General features: G+C 34.4%; 1 protein-coding gene across 1 annotated transcript in view; it reads right to left on the bottom strand.

Moving 5' to 3' along the window:
- Positions 1-21,482, bottom strand: part of LOC150086707 (N-acetylated-alpha-linked acidic dipeptidase 2-like) — a 231,043-nt gene that overhangs the window by 154,628 nt on the left and 54,933 nt on the right. The window contains exons 4-5 of the mRNA XM_090371536.1: positions 11,000-11,140; positions 4,830-4,962 (exon numbers count right to left, since the gene is read on the bottom strand). Of these exons, the coding sequence (XP_090227662.1) occupies positions 4,830-4,962; positions 11,000-11,140 (274 nt within the window). The remainder of the gene's footprint in view (positions 1-4,829; positions 4,963-10,999; positions 11,141-21,482) is intronic.

The following is a 21,482-nucleotide window of genomic DNA, read 5'->3' as shown; positions in this document are numbered from 1 at the left end:
TTGGGTGTTACGATTCGGTCAGACATGAAATTCTCTGAGCATTGTAAGCAGGTTGCAAGGAAGGCCCATGGTGTCCTATCGATGATCTATCGAACTTTTGCAAGTAGAGATAGGGACGTGATAATCCCATTATATAAGGCTTATGTTAGACCACACTACCACACTTGGAATACTGTGTTCAAGTATGGAGACCGCACCTAAAGAAAGACATCGAGCTTCTTGAAAGGGTGCAAAGACGGGTAACTCGCCTGGTGAGATCGGCAAAAGGGCATCCTTATGAAGAAAGACTTCGAATATGTGGGTTGCAGATTTTGGAAACTAGACACCTTAGAGGAGATTTGATTGAGGTGTTTAAGGCTCTGAGAGGCATCAGTAAAATGAATGAGGATGAAATTTTCAAGATTATAAATGACGCTAGAACTAGGGGACATAAATTCAAGTTACGGGGGGAAATGTTTAAATTGGACTGCAGGAAGTTTTATTTTAGCCAGCGAGTTATAAATTACTGGAATAAGTTGCCTTCATGGGTGGTAGAGGCCGACAGTTTGGGGAAATTCAAAGGTCATCTGGATAGTACTTTCGGGTAAGGGAAGCGCATAGGATGATAGGTTTAATTTCCTTTTTTTTTTATTAATTATTATTATTATTTTTTTTTTTTGTTTTTATCATTGTTTTGTTCGGATTTTTTTTTTTTTTTTTTTGGCTGGTGCAGCATAAGCCATAGGCTTTCTTGCACCATGCGGCCATTACTAATACTAATAATAAAAATAATAGTAACCAGACACCCAACCACCCTATGCACCTGGTACCACTACTCATCATGGGGCAGATAAAACCCCATAAAGGAGAAAAAGTGTTTAGAACAATCATTATTAAGTGTTCCTAATCAAAATAAAATTATATCTAAATGTCTTTAAACTCTAATTCAAAATAATGAAAAAGATAGAATTCCATCAAGGTTTAGCAGACTTTTTATCCATATTTATGACATTTTAAAGACTTTTATTTGTGAAATTAAGCAAATAATTTTAAAAAGTATATACAGTGGAAGCCTAATAATCTAGCATCCATGGGACTATGGCAAAACCAAATTATTGGATATTCCAGATTGGTAGACATTTGTATAAAAATACTCATGAAGGTTTCAAGTAACCAAATAATTTTGGTGTCTGTATGCTATTTATTTTATATTTTATCTAGCTATTATTTTATATAATAAATAAATATGTTTATTTTTTAGGAAAATACAGTATTCCAATATGAGTAATACTCTATTAACCTACAATCAGTTTACCTTGGGAGAACATAAGAGTAATACTACATCAAGGTTTGGAATATATGCAATAATTAAACTTAACAGAAATAATTAAAAAAAATGAGTAAAATAATAATAACACAGCGAGAATCACAAACAAAATTAAACTAATGTAGATAACAGCCCTATCTAATACTAGAGAATGGTATCTACAATTTATTTTCTGTACTGGTGGTCAGCAGAGAATAAAGAAATAAATCATGTTGAGAGTCTTAATCTACTTAAGGAAAGGGGGAAGGCTGAGAAATTTACTAGATGAACAAGTTAGTGCAAAGCATCATTTCAGTTCATAGTATATTAACAAATGAATATGGTGAATTCACAATACGAGATGTAACAAAAAGATGCCATTTCACCTAATTCGATGATTTACTACGAACTAAAATGCTGCTTCACACTAATTGTTTCTATAGTAAATTTCCTGTAGTCTGAAGCTTTCAGTCTTAAACTCCTTTTTTAGTCTTTAATATTGTACACTGCCTGGAATCTCTCATATTGTGGAGTTATACTTCATAACTGGGTTGTCACTCATTGTATCACTAACCTCCCACCAATGAGAAGCCAAGCTTCGAAATGGTGCCATCTGGATGGTGGTATCTGCCAAGATTTGTGACATTAGCCTTCAATAATAAGACATTAGCCTTCTCTACTGGCGAAGCATTGCTTATTTGATGTAGTGCAAAATCATGGCAACTTGTTGTGAAGGCATTCAAAATATGACAAACAAGTTAGTGCAATGCATCATTTTAGTTCATAGTAAATCACCAAGTAGGTAAATATGATGAATTTGCTGTAAACTAAAATGATGCTTTTGCACTAACTTGTTCGTCTAGGAAAGTAGAAGGGTAAGGCAAAAATATGTCCACTGTCAGGATCCTGTTGGCTAGAGGAACCAAGGTAGGCTTAAGCCTAGTATTCCTGGTGGGAACATTCCAATTTTTTAAAAAAATGGAAGGAGCCAGCCAAATATTGGAATATAATTTGGAAAAGGTACACACAGATTAAACTTGAATTACTGTCACCAAAGGAAACTAATTGAAATTCTTTTATGTCAGAGACACTGAGATAATAAAATAATAACTTCATTTAAAATTGGCCTACAATGAACTGAAAGGAGCCCCTTGAAATGAGATGGAGCCACAGCAGATAAGACTTCAGATCCATAAGCAGAGTGAGATGAAACATGAAGAAGATTAACATGAACAAGATCAGGTCCACTTGTTGGAGCACAAAGACAGGTGGGTACAGCTCTGCTTAATGATCTGAGTCATCAGATTATTGATGACACGAGTCACTCACTCACAAGCCATAAGTAGTGTGTATGCTATATTTTGGAAGGAGAAATAATTTATTTTATTTTTGCTGTACTGTACAATATAACATAATACTTTTACATGTACTGTAAGGTACTTTTCTGTGCACCTGTGCAGTACTAAGTATAATGTGCTGCAGTATAAGAAATTCAGTGTTTTTATTTGTTTTTTAGGACAACCTGAAATCTGGAAAGGATCAAGTTACAAGGTTGCCAGATTTGGGAGGTTCAACTATATTCCAAAACTGAGCAATGATACTGACTGCACCAATGGAATGTATCCTATTAGCATGAGTAAAAAAATTACTCATAAACCTTCATAAACTTCAGAACAATTTTAAGTTACTTTTTGAGAGAAAATTTAATTTTAATGAAATATTACTGAAAATATGAAACAAAATATACTCAAAATAACAAATTTTATCTCCCATTCCATACTGATACTATACACATCAATCAAAATATCATATAAGCATTAATATTACTATATACCGTATTTCCCCATGTATAAGACGCACCTTAATTTTGGGGCCCGAAATTTGAAAAAAAAAAATGTATTACATAAAATTATTGAACTCAAGTTTTATTCATCATAAAATTCATACAACTCCTTATCACTATCAAAACTCCCATCCATTAGCTTGTCCTCATCTGTGTCTGATGACGAATTAGTCTTCATATATTGCCTCGTCCTCAGTTCCATCTATGGCATTTGAAATGCCACACTTCTTAAATGACTTGACAACGATCTCAATCTTGATATTATCCCAGGATCTTTTCACCCAGGTACAAACTTCTCCTATAGTTGGTTTCTTCACTCTTCCTGCAGGTGTAAAATTGTCCCCAGAAGACTTCATCCACTGGTTCCATTTGTCTCTCATGGCAGCTTTGAAGGGTTTGTTAATGCTGACATCAAATGGTTGGAGCTGGGATCTCAAGCCTCCAGGTATGACAGCAAGTTTTGTTTTTTATCTCTGCAGCAATCTTCTTTGTGTTTTTTGTTATATATGCCCTGAACTGATCAAGCACCAATAGGGCAGGTTTGCGTAAGAGCTCACCTGATCTTCTGCTCCAAACTTTCTCAAACCAGATCTTCATCCCATCCAGATCCATCCAACCCTTGTCATGAACGTGGACAATCACTCCTCGAGGAATGTCTTCTTTTGGCATTGTTTTGCTTTTGAAAATCAGCATAGGAGGCAGCTTGGTTCCGTCGGCACAACAAGCTAGAACAACTGTATAATGGCTCTTTTCATGTCCACTTGTCTTCACAGTTACAGTTTTCACCCCCTTCTTATCAACAGTTCTGTTACTTGGGACACCAAATTGAAGGGGGGACTTTGTCCATATTTGCAATCTGTCCCAACTCAAACTGATGTGTCTTCCGACATTGAATGACAAAACGATGAAATTCAAGGACTTTCTGCTCATAGCTTTCAGGCATCTTTTGGGCAAGTCTGGTGCGTGTACGGCATGCTTAGTCCATTCTGTTTCATGAACCTGAAGCACCAATTGTGTCCTCCTTTGAAATCAGTAACTTCTTTTTCATCAGCAATTCTTCTTGCCTCATGCTGAACCATCTTTGTGGACACAGGAATTCCAATTGCCCTTTGCTCTTCAATCCATATCTTCAATTCCCTCTCTAAATCAGGCCATTTTGCTGACTTGCCTCTCATAGCCTTCTTCTGCCATGGTGTTTTCAGTAGGGTTTCTTCTTCTCGTAGCCAGTCTCGGATTGTTTTCTCAGTTGTATGAGGACCAAACTTACATTCAGCAGTACGATTTCCATTCACTTTTGCAAACTGGATCACTTTTAACTTGAATTCAGCACTGTACGAAAATCTTTTCTGAGCCATTTCTGGGCAGAACGTGGCAAAACGTAACCTAATATACCAGTAACAAGTGCGAAACAATGAGCGCAAAAACAACAAGCGTGAAAAAGTGGGAAATGCAAGTAAAAAAATCTACAACCACTGTATAAGACGCACCCAGTTTTTAGACCCCAAATTTTTCGAAAAAAGGTGCATCTTATACATGGGGAAATATCATATAATACAGGTGATACTGTGTACTGCTTAGCATTAATAATATAATTACCTGATATTGTATATACATAACTCATTTATGAGATTTAACTTTTCTGAAAATTATCAATCTTATTCAGTACAGCATAATATTCAATATTTCATAAAAGTTACTAACTTTAACAGTTCCAGGTGGAGAATAAGCACAATACGGTCGCATTTCCGGATACAGTGCACCATCTCCTGATTCTGAGCCAGAAAATAAAAGTTCTCCATCCTTATCCACAAGCTGAACTTTATTTGGTGTATCTCTGAGAAAATAAAAACAAAATAAGGAAAAAAAGGATAACCAAGATTACTTATGTAGAAAATGTGAAATTTTTTGTTTTTTACTTCCCTTTGGCTTATATTTTTTTTAAACTCAAGTAAATTTAGATAAAGGCTTCAGGTATACGAGAATTATAGAGTTATTATACATTGGTTTGCCAGAGCCTCAATTGTGTATGTAGCCAAAAGAAACTAAGTTTGTTACAAAAGGCACTGAAATCTGATATTGCAAAACATGTCACCACGAGTTATCTTAGTATTGCACCTATATTCAAATAAACAGCAGAATAATTCTCACAGAGCAGTACTTTTTAATTTGAAGTGCAAGTGTAACACCTATACTACTCGCTTTGCAGCATGAGATCAAAATATTTTGTAGCAGTCTTCTCTAGACTATGTACACATTGAGGTTTTTGCCAGGTCTTAAAGGCTTAAGAGAAGAGTTGGATATGTATATGTTCATAATAATAGGAATTAAATATAAACATACATTTTAGATATGAACTCATAAAATGACACTAAACCTATTTTTTAAGGATGAGTTAGTTCTAGATGGACACGAATAACATTACTGTGTAAAACACTGACAAATTTTAATAAGAATAACTGAAATTACAACTTTTTTTTTAATTAAAACTGGACTAAATTACAATCCTTGTCTTAGGGCCTTATTCAGTGGGACAGCAATTAAAAACTTAAGTTAGAGGTTACATAATTGATGAGAAAATAGTTTGTTTGTTTCGGGATTTATTGGGCGCATCGGCAACTATGACCATAGTGCGCCAGATGAGAAAATAGTGAGATAATGGAAGAAATCAGTCTGTAAGCAATGGCTCCCACTTTGTTCACACATGAACTGGATAATGTCCACTACCCATACCTGGGTGAGAGGGCAGCTGATTGTCTGTTACTGGGTAGTCCTTCCTTTGCAATGCCATTTTGGATGAACACCTATGTTGCAATATTCTGTTATCTGCTGGAGGAGACTAGTTAGATAGGCCACTAATGGTTGTATTGCCAGATTTAAATGGCACTCTGGTGGGGAGGGGAGAAGAGAAGCAGTTTGACAGTTAGAAGTAAAAGAAAAACTTAGGAAAACTCACAGAAGTTTTACTTCTAGCTCTTGTGACAGCTGTACCTAGACTTAAAAGACTGAAGAATTGATAATACCGGTTAGGAAGTCTTGTTTTCATTTAAGAGGCTCATAAAATTAATAAATGCAAATATTATTAATATTGTTGTTTTATTGGAAGAATATTGATTTATTTCCTGTTTAAATGGCTAATTTATCTTTACCATTCATGTCAACAGGATTATAGTTTAAAAATATTTAAAAGAAAATAAAAGTAAAATTTCCACTTGCACACGTTACCTCACATTTCTTATCATCATTGCTTCGTAAATGGATTATCCAAGAACTGCAAATTTTAAAAGATATGCTTAGACACCACTCTGTTTGGAGAATACTAGAGTAGAGGAAACACGAGAAAAAAGGAATAACTAGGGCTACAGAAAATTTTTGATAGGGAAGAGATGAGTAATCTCTGGAGTTAATTTTAAAGGGTTAACATGGAATATTTAATTAAAATAGTTTAGAAATGGACATTTGTCATAACCATTATGCAATAGTGTGTTCAATTAAATGTTTTTGAGGCTTATACTTGGATATATAGTAATGAAGGAATATGTCTAGTGTTTCAACAGTTGATCACTTGGCCAAGCAATAAATGTTTTATGCATTCCCTTTAAAGCTAAGATATACACAGTCTAGGAAAGGAACTATTAAAGTTATGATTTTAACTGATGGAGCTGTGTTAATTTGGTGACATTGAAAGGTAAACTGCTTTTGATTTCTTCATTTGTGTGTCATTCACTGCATTAAAAGAAGAATAAATTTAACTGACTCAAAAATATGGCCGACTTTACAGACCTGCATCAAAACTTAAAGCTTGAGGGAAAATATTTAGTAAATTTTTTTGCAAACCACATTAATGCTTGATTCCCTTTCTTTTATACTAGTTTTTGAGATGCCTAAAGGGTCAGTGTTTTTTATGAGAGTAAAAATTCAGTGTTCATATTAAATTGTTTGTAGTAACATTTCGGTAACTAAGGTTGCTATCACTTAAGCTTTAATGTAAGAAAGAGTACAGCTATTCTTGTAAAAGTAATGGTAATTTTTATGACAAAGCATAATCTAATATGAAGGAAAACATGAATAAGAAATTGCAAAATTCTATTTTGAGGTATAGAGAGCTAATATTTTCATTATAAAATGTCTTGTAGATTACTTTTCTATGTTGGACAGATAGGGATCTTACTGATAAAAAACTTGGTGTTTTTAGGCATGTATTGTTTGGGAACCCAATAACAGTTTGAATCTTTTTTAAGATTTTAAATAAATGGTGCAGTTGATTGCATCTAACATCGAGTGTTCAAACTGTTCAAATGCAGATATACTGCATCACTTGTGTTAATCTGTCATCAACAACATTTTATTTCAAGTATTCAGTTGAGGTGATATGTTAATTACAATTTGTTGATGCAAAGCCTTTTGATTTGGTAAGTGCAGGTTACTTGAATTTAGAGATGGGCTCACAAAAGTTTCCTATCTCTTCTCTTCTCAACCCCACTGTCCAAGTATCTCTGAACTCCAGAAAAACACCACCAACAGGAGTCTATCTAAGCAGCAGAGGAAGAAGGGAACCTGGGAGTTATGATACAGGCAGATATGAGCCCATGGCGCCCAACAACAGCTTGTAGAGATAGGGAAGTCATAATTCCACTGTCTAAGGCAATTGTAAGACCACAGTTGGAATATTGTGTCCAAGTATGGAGACCTCACATAAAAACAGATACAGTAGACTTTCAGAATAACAGCACCTTCAGGGATTCAAGATGCCATTATTTCAATTTTTCAGTTGTCTAGAAAGTGTTATTTTTAATATACAGGGTTGTTAAAATTAAAATATCCCTATGTAGAGGGCTCTGGAGTAAGTTCTAAGGCTCGTACTGAAGCGAAATTTGGACAACAGGTACAATAAAGAATGTGCTTGCCATTTATTGGAAAAAAAAAAAAAATTAGTTACAAAATTTGTCACTATATGGCACTGTGGAAATACAAATCACTTGAACAGTGCTACAATTGTTCAATGTGTCCTCCATTTTGGTCAACAACAGTTACCATTCAAAGAACAGCATTTTCTACAGTAGAACGTAACATGTTAATTGGAATAGCCAGCACACGACGTCTAATGCGGTCCTTCAGATCTGCCAGAGTTTGACATCCTTCCCGATACACCTGGTTCTTCAAAAACCCTACAACCAGAAGTCGCATGGGGTGAGGTCCAGTGATTGGGGTGGCCAAGATGTCTGGAAACAACAGCTGATGACCTGTTTGTCTGTAAAGTGTTGCCTTAGCAATCTTTGGACATAGTGGTGGATGTGCGGGTGCACCATCTTGCATGAATATGGTATCCCGAAGGCACCCACGTCGTTGCAGCTCTGTATTGCAAAATTTGCCAACATTTCATAATATTGCTGTCCAGTGACTGAATGGGTGGGGGTCCAGTTGGTGTTACCTGTTCAAAAAAATATGGCCCAATCATGAATGTGGCTGTAAATCCACACAGCACTGTCACTTTTGGAGAATGCAATGGGACCTCTTGGATAACTCGAGGGTTTCTGTTGCCCAAATGCGACAGTTGTGCATATTCGATTTAAGCAGAAGTGGGCTTCATCACTCCAAAGGATGTTCCATGGCCAAGCGATATCCATTGTCATTCGCGGCAGAAACTTAAGTACGTATGTGTATCTGAAATGAATATCTGCATCACCATGCTTTAGCTGCTGTAGCATGTGTATCTTGTAAGGATAGTATCACAACTTCCGATGCATTACTAGCCTTACAGTGGAATACAGCATGTCCACTTCACGAGAAACAGCTGGCAGCCTTGCGCTAACGCATGGAGATTGACTTGATAAATCCACGACAGCCATAGCCACATCTTCAACATGAGAGGAGTCCACTCGTTTTCGACCTCTATATGGTTGAACACCAAGATGTCCTGTCGCTTCAAATTTCACAATCATTTTGCGGACAGCACAAACAGTCATAGGTCCACACCTTATGCGCTTCTGATGCCGCAATTCTCTGATAGCTGCAGCTGCATTGTTGCTGTTCTAATAGTACAGCTTCACCAATAGCGCCTTTTGCTGCAACGTTGTTGACATTGCTGCTGTAGTGCAGGCAAGCATCTACTGTATGATTTTGAAGAGACTACTTTGCTTTTATACAGTACAGTAGAGCTGAGTAGTGATGCTGTGGTAATAACTTACGATTATGCAAATAATGTAAGTTATTGTCACAGTGCCACTGTGGCAATTGTAAAAAATTACGATTATGCAAATAACATAAGTTATTTGCATAATCATAACTAAGATAGTTACGTGCCATACAGTGGCAAATTTTGTAACTAATTTTTTTTTTTCCAATAAATGGCGAGCGCATTCTTTATTTTACGTGTTGTACAAATTTCTCTTCAGTATGAGCCTTAGAACTCACTCCAGAGCCCTCTACAAAGGGATACTTTAATTTTAACAACCCTATATTTAATGTAGAAATAAAAAGGCTAAATAAGAAATAGAGAAATTAAGAATGCAATTTTATTAACTGCACATAAAAAACATAAACATGTTGACAATCCAACGTAATATTCTGTCATTAATATACTCCTACTTACGTCTGTTCTATTTTCTATTATTATATCAAGTTTGTCACTAAGCTTTAACGTTCTTAATTATTTTTCATTTCTTCTCTGTATGAGGTTTATTAACTTTAGGGGCGCCTCCGTAGCCACGTGGGCAGGAACAGCAGTGCATAGCACACACTTCTTGATTAGAGTGGGGTTTGAGCCCGTGACCACCAAATACGGAGGATGCGGAAAGGTCAGGAAATGACCACTGCATATCCCCGGAGCAATATGGCCTTAGTTGCTAATGCTCCTAAAAAAAAAAAAAAAAACAAATAAATAATAATTAACTTTAGGAGGCATAGTGAGGGATTTTTAATTTAAAATAAATGTGACAAAAAAGTAATCACGTGACTTGCTGTTTTCTCTTTTTCCGGCACTGCATGTGCCATTATTTCAATAGTCTACTGTACTGAGCTTCTTCAAAGGGTCCAAAGGTAGGCAACCTGCATGGTGTAAACCACAAAGACTTTTATATGTATAAGTTATTATTATTATATTAATGGGTTACAGAGATTGGCAATCAGGCATCTTAGAGGGGACCTGATTGAGGTCTATCTCTGTGAGGGATAGCAAAATGAATGAAGGTGAAATTTTGACTGTTATAAAGGATTACAGAACTAGGGGCATTAAATTCAAATTATGGGGGAAGAGGTTTAGACCAGATTGCAGGAAGTTTTCTTTTTGCCAGCGAGTTGTTGATTACTGGAACAAGTTACCTCTGTGAGTAGTTGAGGCTGACAGTTCAGAGAAATTCAAAGGTCATCTGGATAGTTGCCTATTTGAAGCACATAAATAGTCCATTTTCTCATTTACTTTTTTATACATTTTCTTTTGTTTTTTATATCTTTTTATATTTTTATTGTTATTTTTGATTTGTTTATGTATTTATTATTATTTTTTTTATTTATTTATTATTTTTTTTTTTATTTTTTGAATGGTGCAGCAAAAGCCTGTGGCTTCCTTGCACTACATGGCTAATCTGAATTATAATTACTGTGAAACATAGTTTACGCTGTGCAGTGAACGTTTAAATTTTTTATTTGCTTCATAATAATTAGATAAAAATTTATGGAACCTATCAAAAAAGAAAATTATTTAAAAAAGGAATGCAATTGACACAAGTGGCTTCAATGGTAAGATAGATAAAAAGAGTATACAATCTCTCAAATTTTCTGAAAGTTTCATAGCAACAAAAAAACTCTTTTTTTGAGATGTGCATATATACCATATTATAGAAAATATTTGAAAAACACCATAAAAAACAATTTACCTTGAAGGAAGTGAAAGAAGAATATTATATTTCTCTGTCCTCACTGACTCCAATCCATATTCTCTCCAATGATTCTCAATTTCTTTTGCTATCCTTCGTGCACCTTCTGTACCTGATCTACGTACCTCATTAGTGAAGTTTCTACAAAGATGAAACAAATTAAATCTAATTAAAACATAATGGAAAAATTTTAAATATTTCATTTTGAATGTATTTAGAGGGCCATCTGCAGCAAATTCTTGAGAAAAAAATCTCGTTACCAGTACTCAGTCATGCAAAGTGAAACAATCATAGCACATTTCAGGTGCACTGTGTCAGTGCAGATGCAAATTTTATGTGCTCCATGTGTACTTTGTAATAGTAAATGATATTCCCTATGAACTGTTTCCACGTAGTTTCTACATGATCTAAAGGACACTAGCTACAAGAGGCTATTCTTCTTTCACCTGTGCCTTAATCAGGTAATTAGTTGTTAATATATTTGTATTAACGGTAACTGAAGTATAGATGAGTACCATAAAATCTTCTGACATTGTTTCAAGGCTGTCATTTAACTTCTGTGAAAAGAGCCAGCTGACCGGTTCAGCCTCAGGAGTTGGAAACAGAGGCCACTCCATCCATAGGAACACTAATCTCTTAATCCTTTACTTTCCTGTAAAGGAGCTGATTATTGAATTACAGCTAAAACACAGAGCTGCTTGCTAGATAAACTGTACACATCAAAGTTGTAAACAATAATAATGGCTCAGATTAAGAACATGACACTTACAGTAATGGCTGGGATATGTGACCTCTGCTATATTTCTGCACACGACACCTTAATCTGTAGCAAGTCAAAGTACATTCTGCATGTGCCTCAGAACCAGTAAGCAAAGATGCTGACACTGTACTCAGGGGCAGGCTCTCCCGAGAATGCAAGGGGTGCACTGCACCCAGGCGCCAATGTTCAAGGCGTGTCTGAAAACCTGAAACTTGCATACACATATGAAGAAAATTTTAAAGGGGGTGCTAAATTTCAAGTGGTACCCAGGCACCACAGATACCCTAGGAATGCTCCTGACTGTATCTAATGGATGTGAAGAGGATATTGTTGCCTGCATGTACCCCTCTTGACAATTAGCTCTGAAGTTGAAGAGAGCAATAAACAAAACGATACAGTTGCAAACATGCACCCTATTACTGTCTATCAACCAAACAGAGAAACAGGAGATATCATCAAACACCCTTCCCTAAGGGAGATAAATCATATGCAAACATTCTTAAGGTAAACCTGCCTAAGGAAAATATTGGTATCGATATGTCTTCCAACAAAGTGGACCCAGATCAGTAAACAAATAAAAATGCCAGATCAAATGTCCTTGAACTACCCCCAAGAAGTCACTCATCAGTTAGCCTTAAACAAGACTGGACCACTACCAGGCCCACTACAAACATGATGCTAGATGCCAAACTGGGAAATACTCACACTAGAGGTTGCAGCACAGTCGGAACAGCCTGAACAGGAAGAGAAACAACTGGATGGACACTGCACTGGAGCCTTTGTCCTTTTAGACAGGTTGGTTCATCATCCAGACTTCTCTCCAGCAGCTTGTTTGTCTCATATTTAGCCTCAAAAACATCACGCAGCTCATTACTGATGTATGGCATGAGGAACTTCATCTGGGCTTAAATGTTCAGAGACTGAACATTTAAGCCCAGAGTATGTCAAGGCTTCTTTTCACTTCTATTGTGTTAGATGTCAGTTTGAAAGGATTGGTACATGTGCCAAATGGCCCCCCTTGGTCTATTATCAGTCATGTATTGGGCCAAGTATTGCTATTAGTGACTACATTTGCTTTAGCAGAAATAAAGTGTGCATATCTGTGCTCAGAAAGAGACTGTGTTGCTTGGATCTCATCATAAATAGCTGTGAAACTAAGAGTAAAGTATCAAAGACTGTTGGACTATGGTAGTGGATCCTCACCTACAATGAATCTCCAAGCTATTGTCCTACATTAAAAAAGGACTTTACCCAAGCCAATAATTTTACTTTCCAATACACTGTTATATATATGTTTAATCAACTCCCTATGTAAATTTGTACTCTAATTTTTAATACAGTATAACATAGGTTATCCGGAATAATTTGAAAGGCTGATTTTTCTTCTTCTTCTTCTTCTTCTTCTTCTTTTTTTTATTTTTTTTTTATTAATGGTAGTATATTTGAGACAAATGTTTATTATGCTACGAGAGTATTTCTGTTTTTTTACATTGTACATCTGGCAAAATGTTGAATTAGGACTGATGGGTTTTTTCGAAAACCAATGAGTGATAGAGTTTAGTCATTCACTTTCGTGAACCCAATTTTCCATGACATATTTTGTTCTTTTCATTTCATATTATGCTTAGTTTAGCTCCAGATTCAGTAAGAACAATATTGGCCCGAAACTGTGAGATTTATTATTTTCTCATTTTTTTAAAAATTTTTTTTTTTTTTATGGTAAAATGTCAATGAAAAGAAACAGCACTGAAATGGGCAGAAAACCACGAAGAATGTGATATAATCAAATTGATATTATTAAGAAACTTGAAAGATTTAGCAGCAAAAAAATAGATCACAACTAAAAGCAAAGCAAAAAATGATCAAACATTATTTAAAAAAATTACTTTAAATTTTTCCACATAAAATATCTATCTGAATATACATACATATGCAAATGTGTGAATTTTTATGTATAAGTTATTATTATTATTTATTTATTTTTTTTACCTTAGTACATTATAACAGAATTTGTTTAATTTTACCTTACGTTTAATTATATGGAAAATTTTGCTATCCAGAAGAGATCTGACGTTAATTATTCCGGATAACTGACGCCTACTGTAATACTGTGTTCTATTTTTTTTATTTCTTTAGTTTTTATCATCATTATTCATTGTGTCAGTTGAAAATAACTATTCACTTTTTGTTTTATAAAACCTTGACTGACTTAAAACCTGTCAAATTAAAAACAATATAAAAATACACAGTTAAATTAATTTTAAAACCATAGTAAAATAAAAATGATAAAAACAATAATAAAACTATCCTTGGACATTCAGAAGCAACATACCAACTTCCTCAATAAATATAATAAAGTTATTAAATTCTGCTCAACAAAGAATTTAATAAATCCACACGGAGGCTTATTATCATGAGAATTCTGTTTACTGTGATGATACATACATAGATATTCCTTGAGTGGCATAGTTCATATGTGAACTGCATTAATTGAAGATAATAAAGCACACAAACCTACATTGGTTTGATTATGTTTATTTCCAATTTGGAAATATGTACATAATGGAGTCAAACATTTTGTGGTATCTTCTTACCACTTCTTCCATGACAGCTATCTTTGCAATATCACCATCACAAAATGTCACTTTTGTAACAGTGATATTCCTCTTGTGAAATCCTTATGGCCTAAGTGACCTTTCATGAACGTGATATTGCAAAGACAGCTGTTGCTGAAGAAGTGGTAAGAAAATACCATGAAACATTTGACTACATTATGCACAAATTTCCAAACCAGAAATAAACATCATTAAGCCAATGTAGGTATGAGTGCATTATTATCTTCAATTAAAGTACATAATTTTTAAAATTTTTGTAAGTACCACAGCAAAAAAAAAAAAGAAAAAAAACGTAGGATAAAGATTAAATAAGTACAAATCTTAAAAAATCAATTAATTAAAATCTCAGCGACAAATTGATTGAAATTGAAATATGAAATTTGCTAAACTATTATAACACATAATATTATAATAACATAATTTGTTATAAACTATTATAACAAAAATTTTAATATAAAATTTCATATATACATTACTGCACAGAATATGTGCAGCATATATGATGGAGATAATACAGGAGATAATACTCCACAAAATATATATGATGCCTCTGCACTTCCATTATTCTGTTTCTTGTTGACTATTTTATTTATTGTCTTGGTTAACCAACAGTAAAAGATAAACATTTTTAATTTTTTTCAGTCAAGTTTAAATATTTCTTGCTGATAGCAATAGATACCCAAAGAAGATAATTAGCTGTTGCTTGTTCTTTAAAATACATATGACCAACATGAAAGAATTTGAGAATAAAAAAAAAAAAAAAGGAAAAAGTTGTGAATTTCTTTATACATTCAATGTGCGAATTTCTTTATACAATTTTTATAAATGACAACCAGGAAAATGGCGGTGCACTCTCTTTTCCTAGGGATGTGTTTTTAAATTTAATCAATTAATGTAATGGAACTTGCACCTTTATTCCCTTTTTACCTTCCTTCGATGTAATTTTTAATTTTAACCAATATGGATCTCAGAGGCAAGTACTAAGATAATAAGCTTTGCTAAAAATTTAATGGGTGGAAGATTAATGGAATTTTGTGGAAAACATAGCATAACAGATATTGTTATACAGTTATGATGTTATAAAATCATGTTCATGCTGTTTTAAATTTAAGTTCACAGACTTTAACAAAAGTATTCCTAATATTCCTATGGAATTGCATAAAAGAATATTAATTATGGTTGGCAGTCACACAGAGCAAATGTGGGGCAGCAATCTCTCTATAATTATATTCAAGATCGAACGAAGAGTGGATTATGATATTACTAGACAAATTTTTGTTTTTCTGTAATTTGTTTACATATTCTGAAATTTAATTTTCTTTCTGTAATTATATAAATTTATTTTTAGGAATTTTGGGAAGTTATTATTTTGTAAATTTAATTATCTTTTCAAAAACTAATTCCACTAGCTTACATTCTTTTCAACATCTTGTAAGCTGTTTAAGTTCAATGTAGAATGTTTAAATTCCATGTAGATATACTACAGAACTTAAAAATTACAGTAAACTTAAAAATTACAGTAATTAAGCAGTTATCAAGTTTTCATAATTGCTTAATTATTGTAATATTTTGTTAGTTTAATTCTTACATTAATAACAGTCGTCACAAGATCCACACTGAATAGCTCATCCTAGGATATTGTGACTGAGATGGAAATGGCTGTAGGCTGTTGTTGTTGTTATTATTTGGTTTTTAGGAGCATTAGCAACTAAGGCCATATTGCTCCGGGGATATGCGGTGGTCATTCCCTGACCTTTCCGCATCCTCCGTATTTGGTGGTCACGGGCTATGGCTGTAGGCAATTCTTGTATAGGTCACTGTTTGCACAGCCTGTGACATGTATTCAAAGGTTTGTCTAGTTAATAATCACAGCTCAAATGATGATTCTTTTCTTTGTTCCCGATGTAAGGGGGTGTACTGATTTCAAAACTTGGTGAATTACTAGATGAATTTGAGTTACTAACAAAATGGGTGCTTGCTCTTGAGACAAAACTGGGAACTTGAGTATAGTGACCTGCCAAGTGATGCACTCCTTTCAGGTCTGGTTTTGGTGCATTATAGCCTTAGTTGCTAATGTGCCAATAAAACCCAAGAACCAACCAACCAACCTTTCAGGTCCCAAAATAAAATAATCAATTGCATATTGTTCTGATTCAAGAGGGTTTAGTTTTATTAGGAGATTTCATTTTCAGGGAAATGGGTAACATTTTCTGTAATAAGAATACGTGGACCAGAAGTAGAGTGTGTGTGCCTGGAGTGATAACTGATGATTTTGCTAAACAGATTGTTAGATTTTAAGGGAGGTAAAGAGACCATATCATTATTCATGTGGGAACTAATGATATTAATCACACGCAAATTGATGATTTGGCGGATAAATATAGGACCATGTTGAAAAATGCCGTGAATTAGGTCAGAATGTATTGTCTGCAATTCTGCCCAAGTGAAATAGGAGGGACTATATGTTGAAAGCCTTGTGGATTAACTCAAGACACTTGAGGGATTCTGTAAGGCTTTTGGTAGAAAATTTGTATCTGCATGGTCTGCATAAGGAATCTATTTTGCAGAGATGGAATACATTTAAACAAAGATGGTGCAAGGGATTTTATCAATATCACTGAGGATAACTTAAAGGTTTACAGAAACTGCTAGTTGAGAAGGGGGATAAGGGTAATAGAGATATGCATTTATCTGATTTATGGGTCAAAGTAATGCTTGCACAAATCTCTTAAAATTTTAAGAAATTTTTTACCTTTTCTTTTACCTTGTTTTAATAGCCAATATTGGCAAGATGTGCTGATGGTAGCATTATTTCAAATTAACAAGAAACTAATGCTAGGGAAACAGGCTTAATCACTTCAAGGGGTGTGTCAGAATGATGAACTCTAAAAGTATACTCAATTTAACTATGTCAACAGTAATGTCGGAAGTGTTATTGATAAAATGAGTGTATTCAAGCTCTTGATTAGGGCGACTAATGCTGACATAATAGTGCTAATTGGAAATGTGGTGTCACTCAGTAAGAGAGAATGATGAGTTTCATTATGGTATGTATAATGTATTATGTATAAATGAAGATTGATGCAATAAAGTATACGTTTAAGAGTGTAAGTATTCTATATAATACTGGTGTAAATACACCATAGAAAACTCTTAAATGAAAAAACTATATTTGTAGTTTGAAGGGGCATCATTTTATCTGTATCTCATATTGTGCTCCTCCTTCACAATGAGTTGCCATGTATTGCACTACCTCAAATAAGTAACGCTTCGCTAAAAGAGAAGACTATTATTACTTATTCTTGGTGGGCACCACCACCCAGACGGCACCATTTCAAGGCTTGTTGGCCCTTCGTCGGTGGGTGGGCAGGCACCCTGGTATTGCAGACATGACAATCCAGTTGTGAAGATAATCACACAATATGAGAGATACCAGGTGTACAAATCTCTTATTATGTACACCTTCTGGCATCTCTCATATTGTGTGATTATTTTCACAACTGGATTGTCATGTCTGCAATACCAGGGTGCCTGCCCACCCACCGACGAAGGGCCAACAAGCCTTGAAACGGTGCCGTCTGGGTGGTGGTGCCCACCGAGAATAAGTAACAATAGTCTTCTCTTTTGGCGAAGCGTTACTTATTCGAGGTAGTGCAATACATGGCAATCATTGTGAAGGAGGAAGGAGGAGCACAATATGAGATACAGATAAAATGATGCCCCTTCAAACTACAAACAGTTTTTTCGTTTAAGAGTTTTCTATGGTGTATTTACACCAATATTATATATGTATAATGTATTAGGAAGGATAGACAAGATAAGAGGGGTGTAGGGGGCATGTTTCTTATCAAAAGCAGTTTGTGCATGACTAAAGCTTTTCCAGATTCAGAATTTGCATGCCAGCAAAGAATCTGTGTGGTGAAGTAGTTGGGTGCAAAGGGAAAATGACAGTAAGGGTATACTACTGACCAGAATATTGTGAAGGATATGATGAGACCTCTGTATGAAGATGGAATGGGCATGCAAGTGTGAATGTCTAATTACGGGTGATTTCAGTTTCTCCGTTATGTATTGGAACGAGTAAAAGTGAAACTTATCATGGGGGACAAAGTTTTTCAATAAACTAGATGATTATTATTTGCATCAATATAGAGAAAATAATAGAGGTAAGAATATTCTAGACCTGATCATTACTGCAAGCCACATGTCATCACACATGACATCATTCACAGTACAGGAACCATTAGTAGGAAGTGTTCATGCAGTCCTTAGTTGGAAGATGGAGAAAGAGGTTGAAGTTGTTAAAGGCATGGGGTTTCATTTCAGAAAAATGGACTATGATAATTTAAGATGGCTACAGGGCCTCTATCAACTGGACAGATAGCAAAGAGAGAATTAATACATTTAAATTATGGAATAACTTTAAAGCAATAGGGATAGGCTGTAAGAGAAGACAATAAAATAAATGAAGGCAAAATTTTCACTGTTTAAATGATTCCACAACTAGAGGCCATAAATTCAAATTACAGGTGAAGGAGGTTTAGACTGGATTACAGAAAGTTTTATTTTAAATATTCTTTTAGTGGAATGGTGTACAGGTATACAAAGATATGGAAATTGGTGAAATAATGAGCACTTCAACCTGCATAGTAGAGTATAATCTGCCTTTAATTTCTTAAAGAATTATATTATGAGTTATTCTCAGGAATTTCATGATACTTCCTGTACCACTTCTTCAGTGACTATAAAGACAGCAGAACTGGTAAATCATGATGACTTCATTTACACAGAATTGTTAATTTGATTACACATTTCTTACTTGTTAATATTTGGCCTTTAGTTCTTATATGCATAATAGAACATGAATTAGTCAACAGATGGCTATTAGTAAACATCTGGTAAAGATTAATTTTAGCAGTTTAAATAATTTTTTAAATTAGTTAATAATTTAATTAATAAGATTAAAATTAAATTAAATTAAACTTAAGTAAATATATACGCATGAATTATGTACATTCTTGTAATGCTGTCCTTATAACACCATCAGCCTCAAATACCTCAAATCAATTATATTTATATGTATACTGTACTTTCAAACTAAAAATTTTGAGTCAAAACTTTGGTTAAGGTCTCCTGGGGCCAATCATAGTTTGTATCTCAGGGTGAGGATATTCAGAGAGAGAAGAGAGAATAGGGATTTGGATTAGACGACTATTTGGTGGCTAATCTTTGTGAGCATATTAATTGTGTGGGTTTTTTTTTTTCAAGGTATAATTATTATGTTTTCTATTTTTGTTTTTTATCTGTTTTAATGCTCTGCTTTTGAAAATATGCATATGATTAACATCTATCTGCATGTCCTTGTTTCAGTCAATATTGTTGGTTATGCCAATAGTGAAGGATTCTTTGTACAGTCTACATTTCCTGTACTTGTCAATGGTCAGAACAGAAGTGTTGTTGAAATTCCATTGGTGATCCTCAACACACATTTTGTTTTAAAAACAAAACAGAAACCATAATAATTATATCTTGAAAAAAGAACCGCATTTCCCCCCTTCTAAGGTAATCTTGACCCACCCACACAGTTAAGATGTTCACAAATATTAGCCACCAAACAGATGTCTAATACTACAACATCCAAATCCATATTCTCTCTCTCTCTCTGAATATCCTCACCCTCAGATACAAAATATGATTAGCCCCAGGAGACCGTAGTTCTGTTGAGACCTTAACCAAAGTTTTGACTCAAAAATTTTTAGTTTGAGATTACGGTAAAGAACATATAAATATAATTAACTGTAAACCACTGTCCTGGTATGTGAGACTGATGGTGTCATAAGGACAGCATTACAGGAATGTAAGTATACATGTGTATATATTTACTTAAGTTTAATTTAATTTTATTTTAATCTTATTAACTAATTTAAAAAATTATTTAAACTGCTAAAATTAATCTTTACCAGATGGTTACTAATAGCCATCTGTTGACTAATTCATGTTCTATTATGAATATAAGAAATAACAGAAAACCAATAATATGTTTGTTTGTTATGTTGTTTGTTATTTGGTTTTTAGGAGCATTAGCAACTAAGGCCATATTGCTCCGTGAACATGCGGTGGTCATTCCTGACCTTTCCGCATCCTCCGTATTTGGTGGTGACGGGCTCGAACCCCGGTCTAATCAAGAAGCGTGTGCTACTCACTGCTGCTCCTTCCCACCTGGCTACGGAGGCGCCTCTCAATAATATGAGCAGAATGCATTATTATTCATACAAGGTAAATAGACTCTATAAGAAAGTTGAAGAAACAGGAAGTAACAACTGAGATTCAGATCTGGAAGAGGAACAAGTGAAACTATTTTTATATTCACTCAAATAAAAATGCTATAGGATCTCTAAAATGTCTCACTGATTTCTGTCCATCAACTTTGAGAGGCATTTGTTATCAGATATTGGAATTAAAGGCCAAAAATTAGAACAGAAACAGACAGGACTGAAATGGGAGGTGGTATGGGGTTGTACACTTTCACTTATTTTATCTAACATCTACTCAGAAAAAAATATCCCAAGAAGCACTAGAAAACAGAGGAGGATTAAAATTAATAAGAATAATAATATGCAATCTAAGATAACCAGATGATGTGGTTTTGATTGTAACTGAAGCTATCTTCTTCAATTCCTGATACAGGGACTGATGAGCTTCAAATGAGACAGTAATTAGCCAATCTCAGGCAGAGGGAGAATCTTCCCCCTGCCTTCTTGAAATCAACTTTGAAATTTTGATAAAATGCAGTTTCAACTTTGAAATTTTGATAAAATGCAGTTTATAAACCAGTTTCTAATTCCTTGTAAATGTTTATGCACGATCATTTCTTATCTAGTTGTCTATCAGTAATCATAAAATCATCCAGTTTCCAATATCTGTTTTTGGACCAATAGTACTGCCAAATCTAAATGTATGTTCACAGGTAAATGTTGATGTGAAAAATTTATTCAGCTTACCAGCTACCTGTTTAGAGTCATCAATGTTAAAATGAATCCATCTTGTAGTGGCCAATATAGGGAGGTGATTATCCCCTTGTATAAGGCAATGGTCAGGCCACACCTTG

Source organism: Mastigoproctus giganteus, chromosome 4 (genome assembly GCF_048544385.1).
Source record: "Mastigoproctus giganteus isolate SK-2022 chromosome 4, ASM4854438v1, whole genome shotgun sequence".
Lineage (NCBI taxonomy): Eukaryota > Metazoa > Arthropoda > Arachnida > Uropygi > Thelyphonidae > Mastigoproctus > Mastigoproctus giganteus.
Note: the sequence above shows the minus strand (reverse complement) of the source record. Positions and strands in the feature narration are given on the sequence as shown.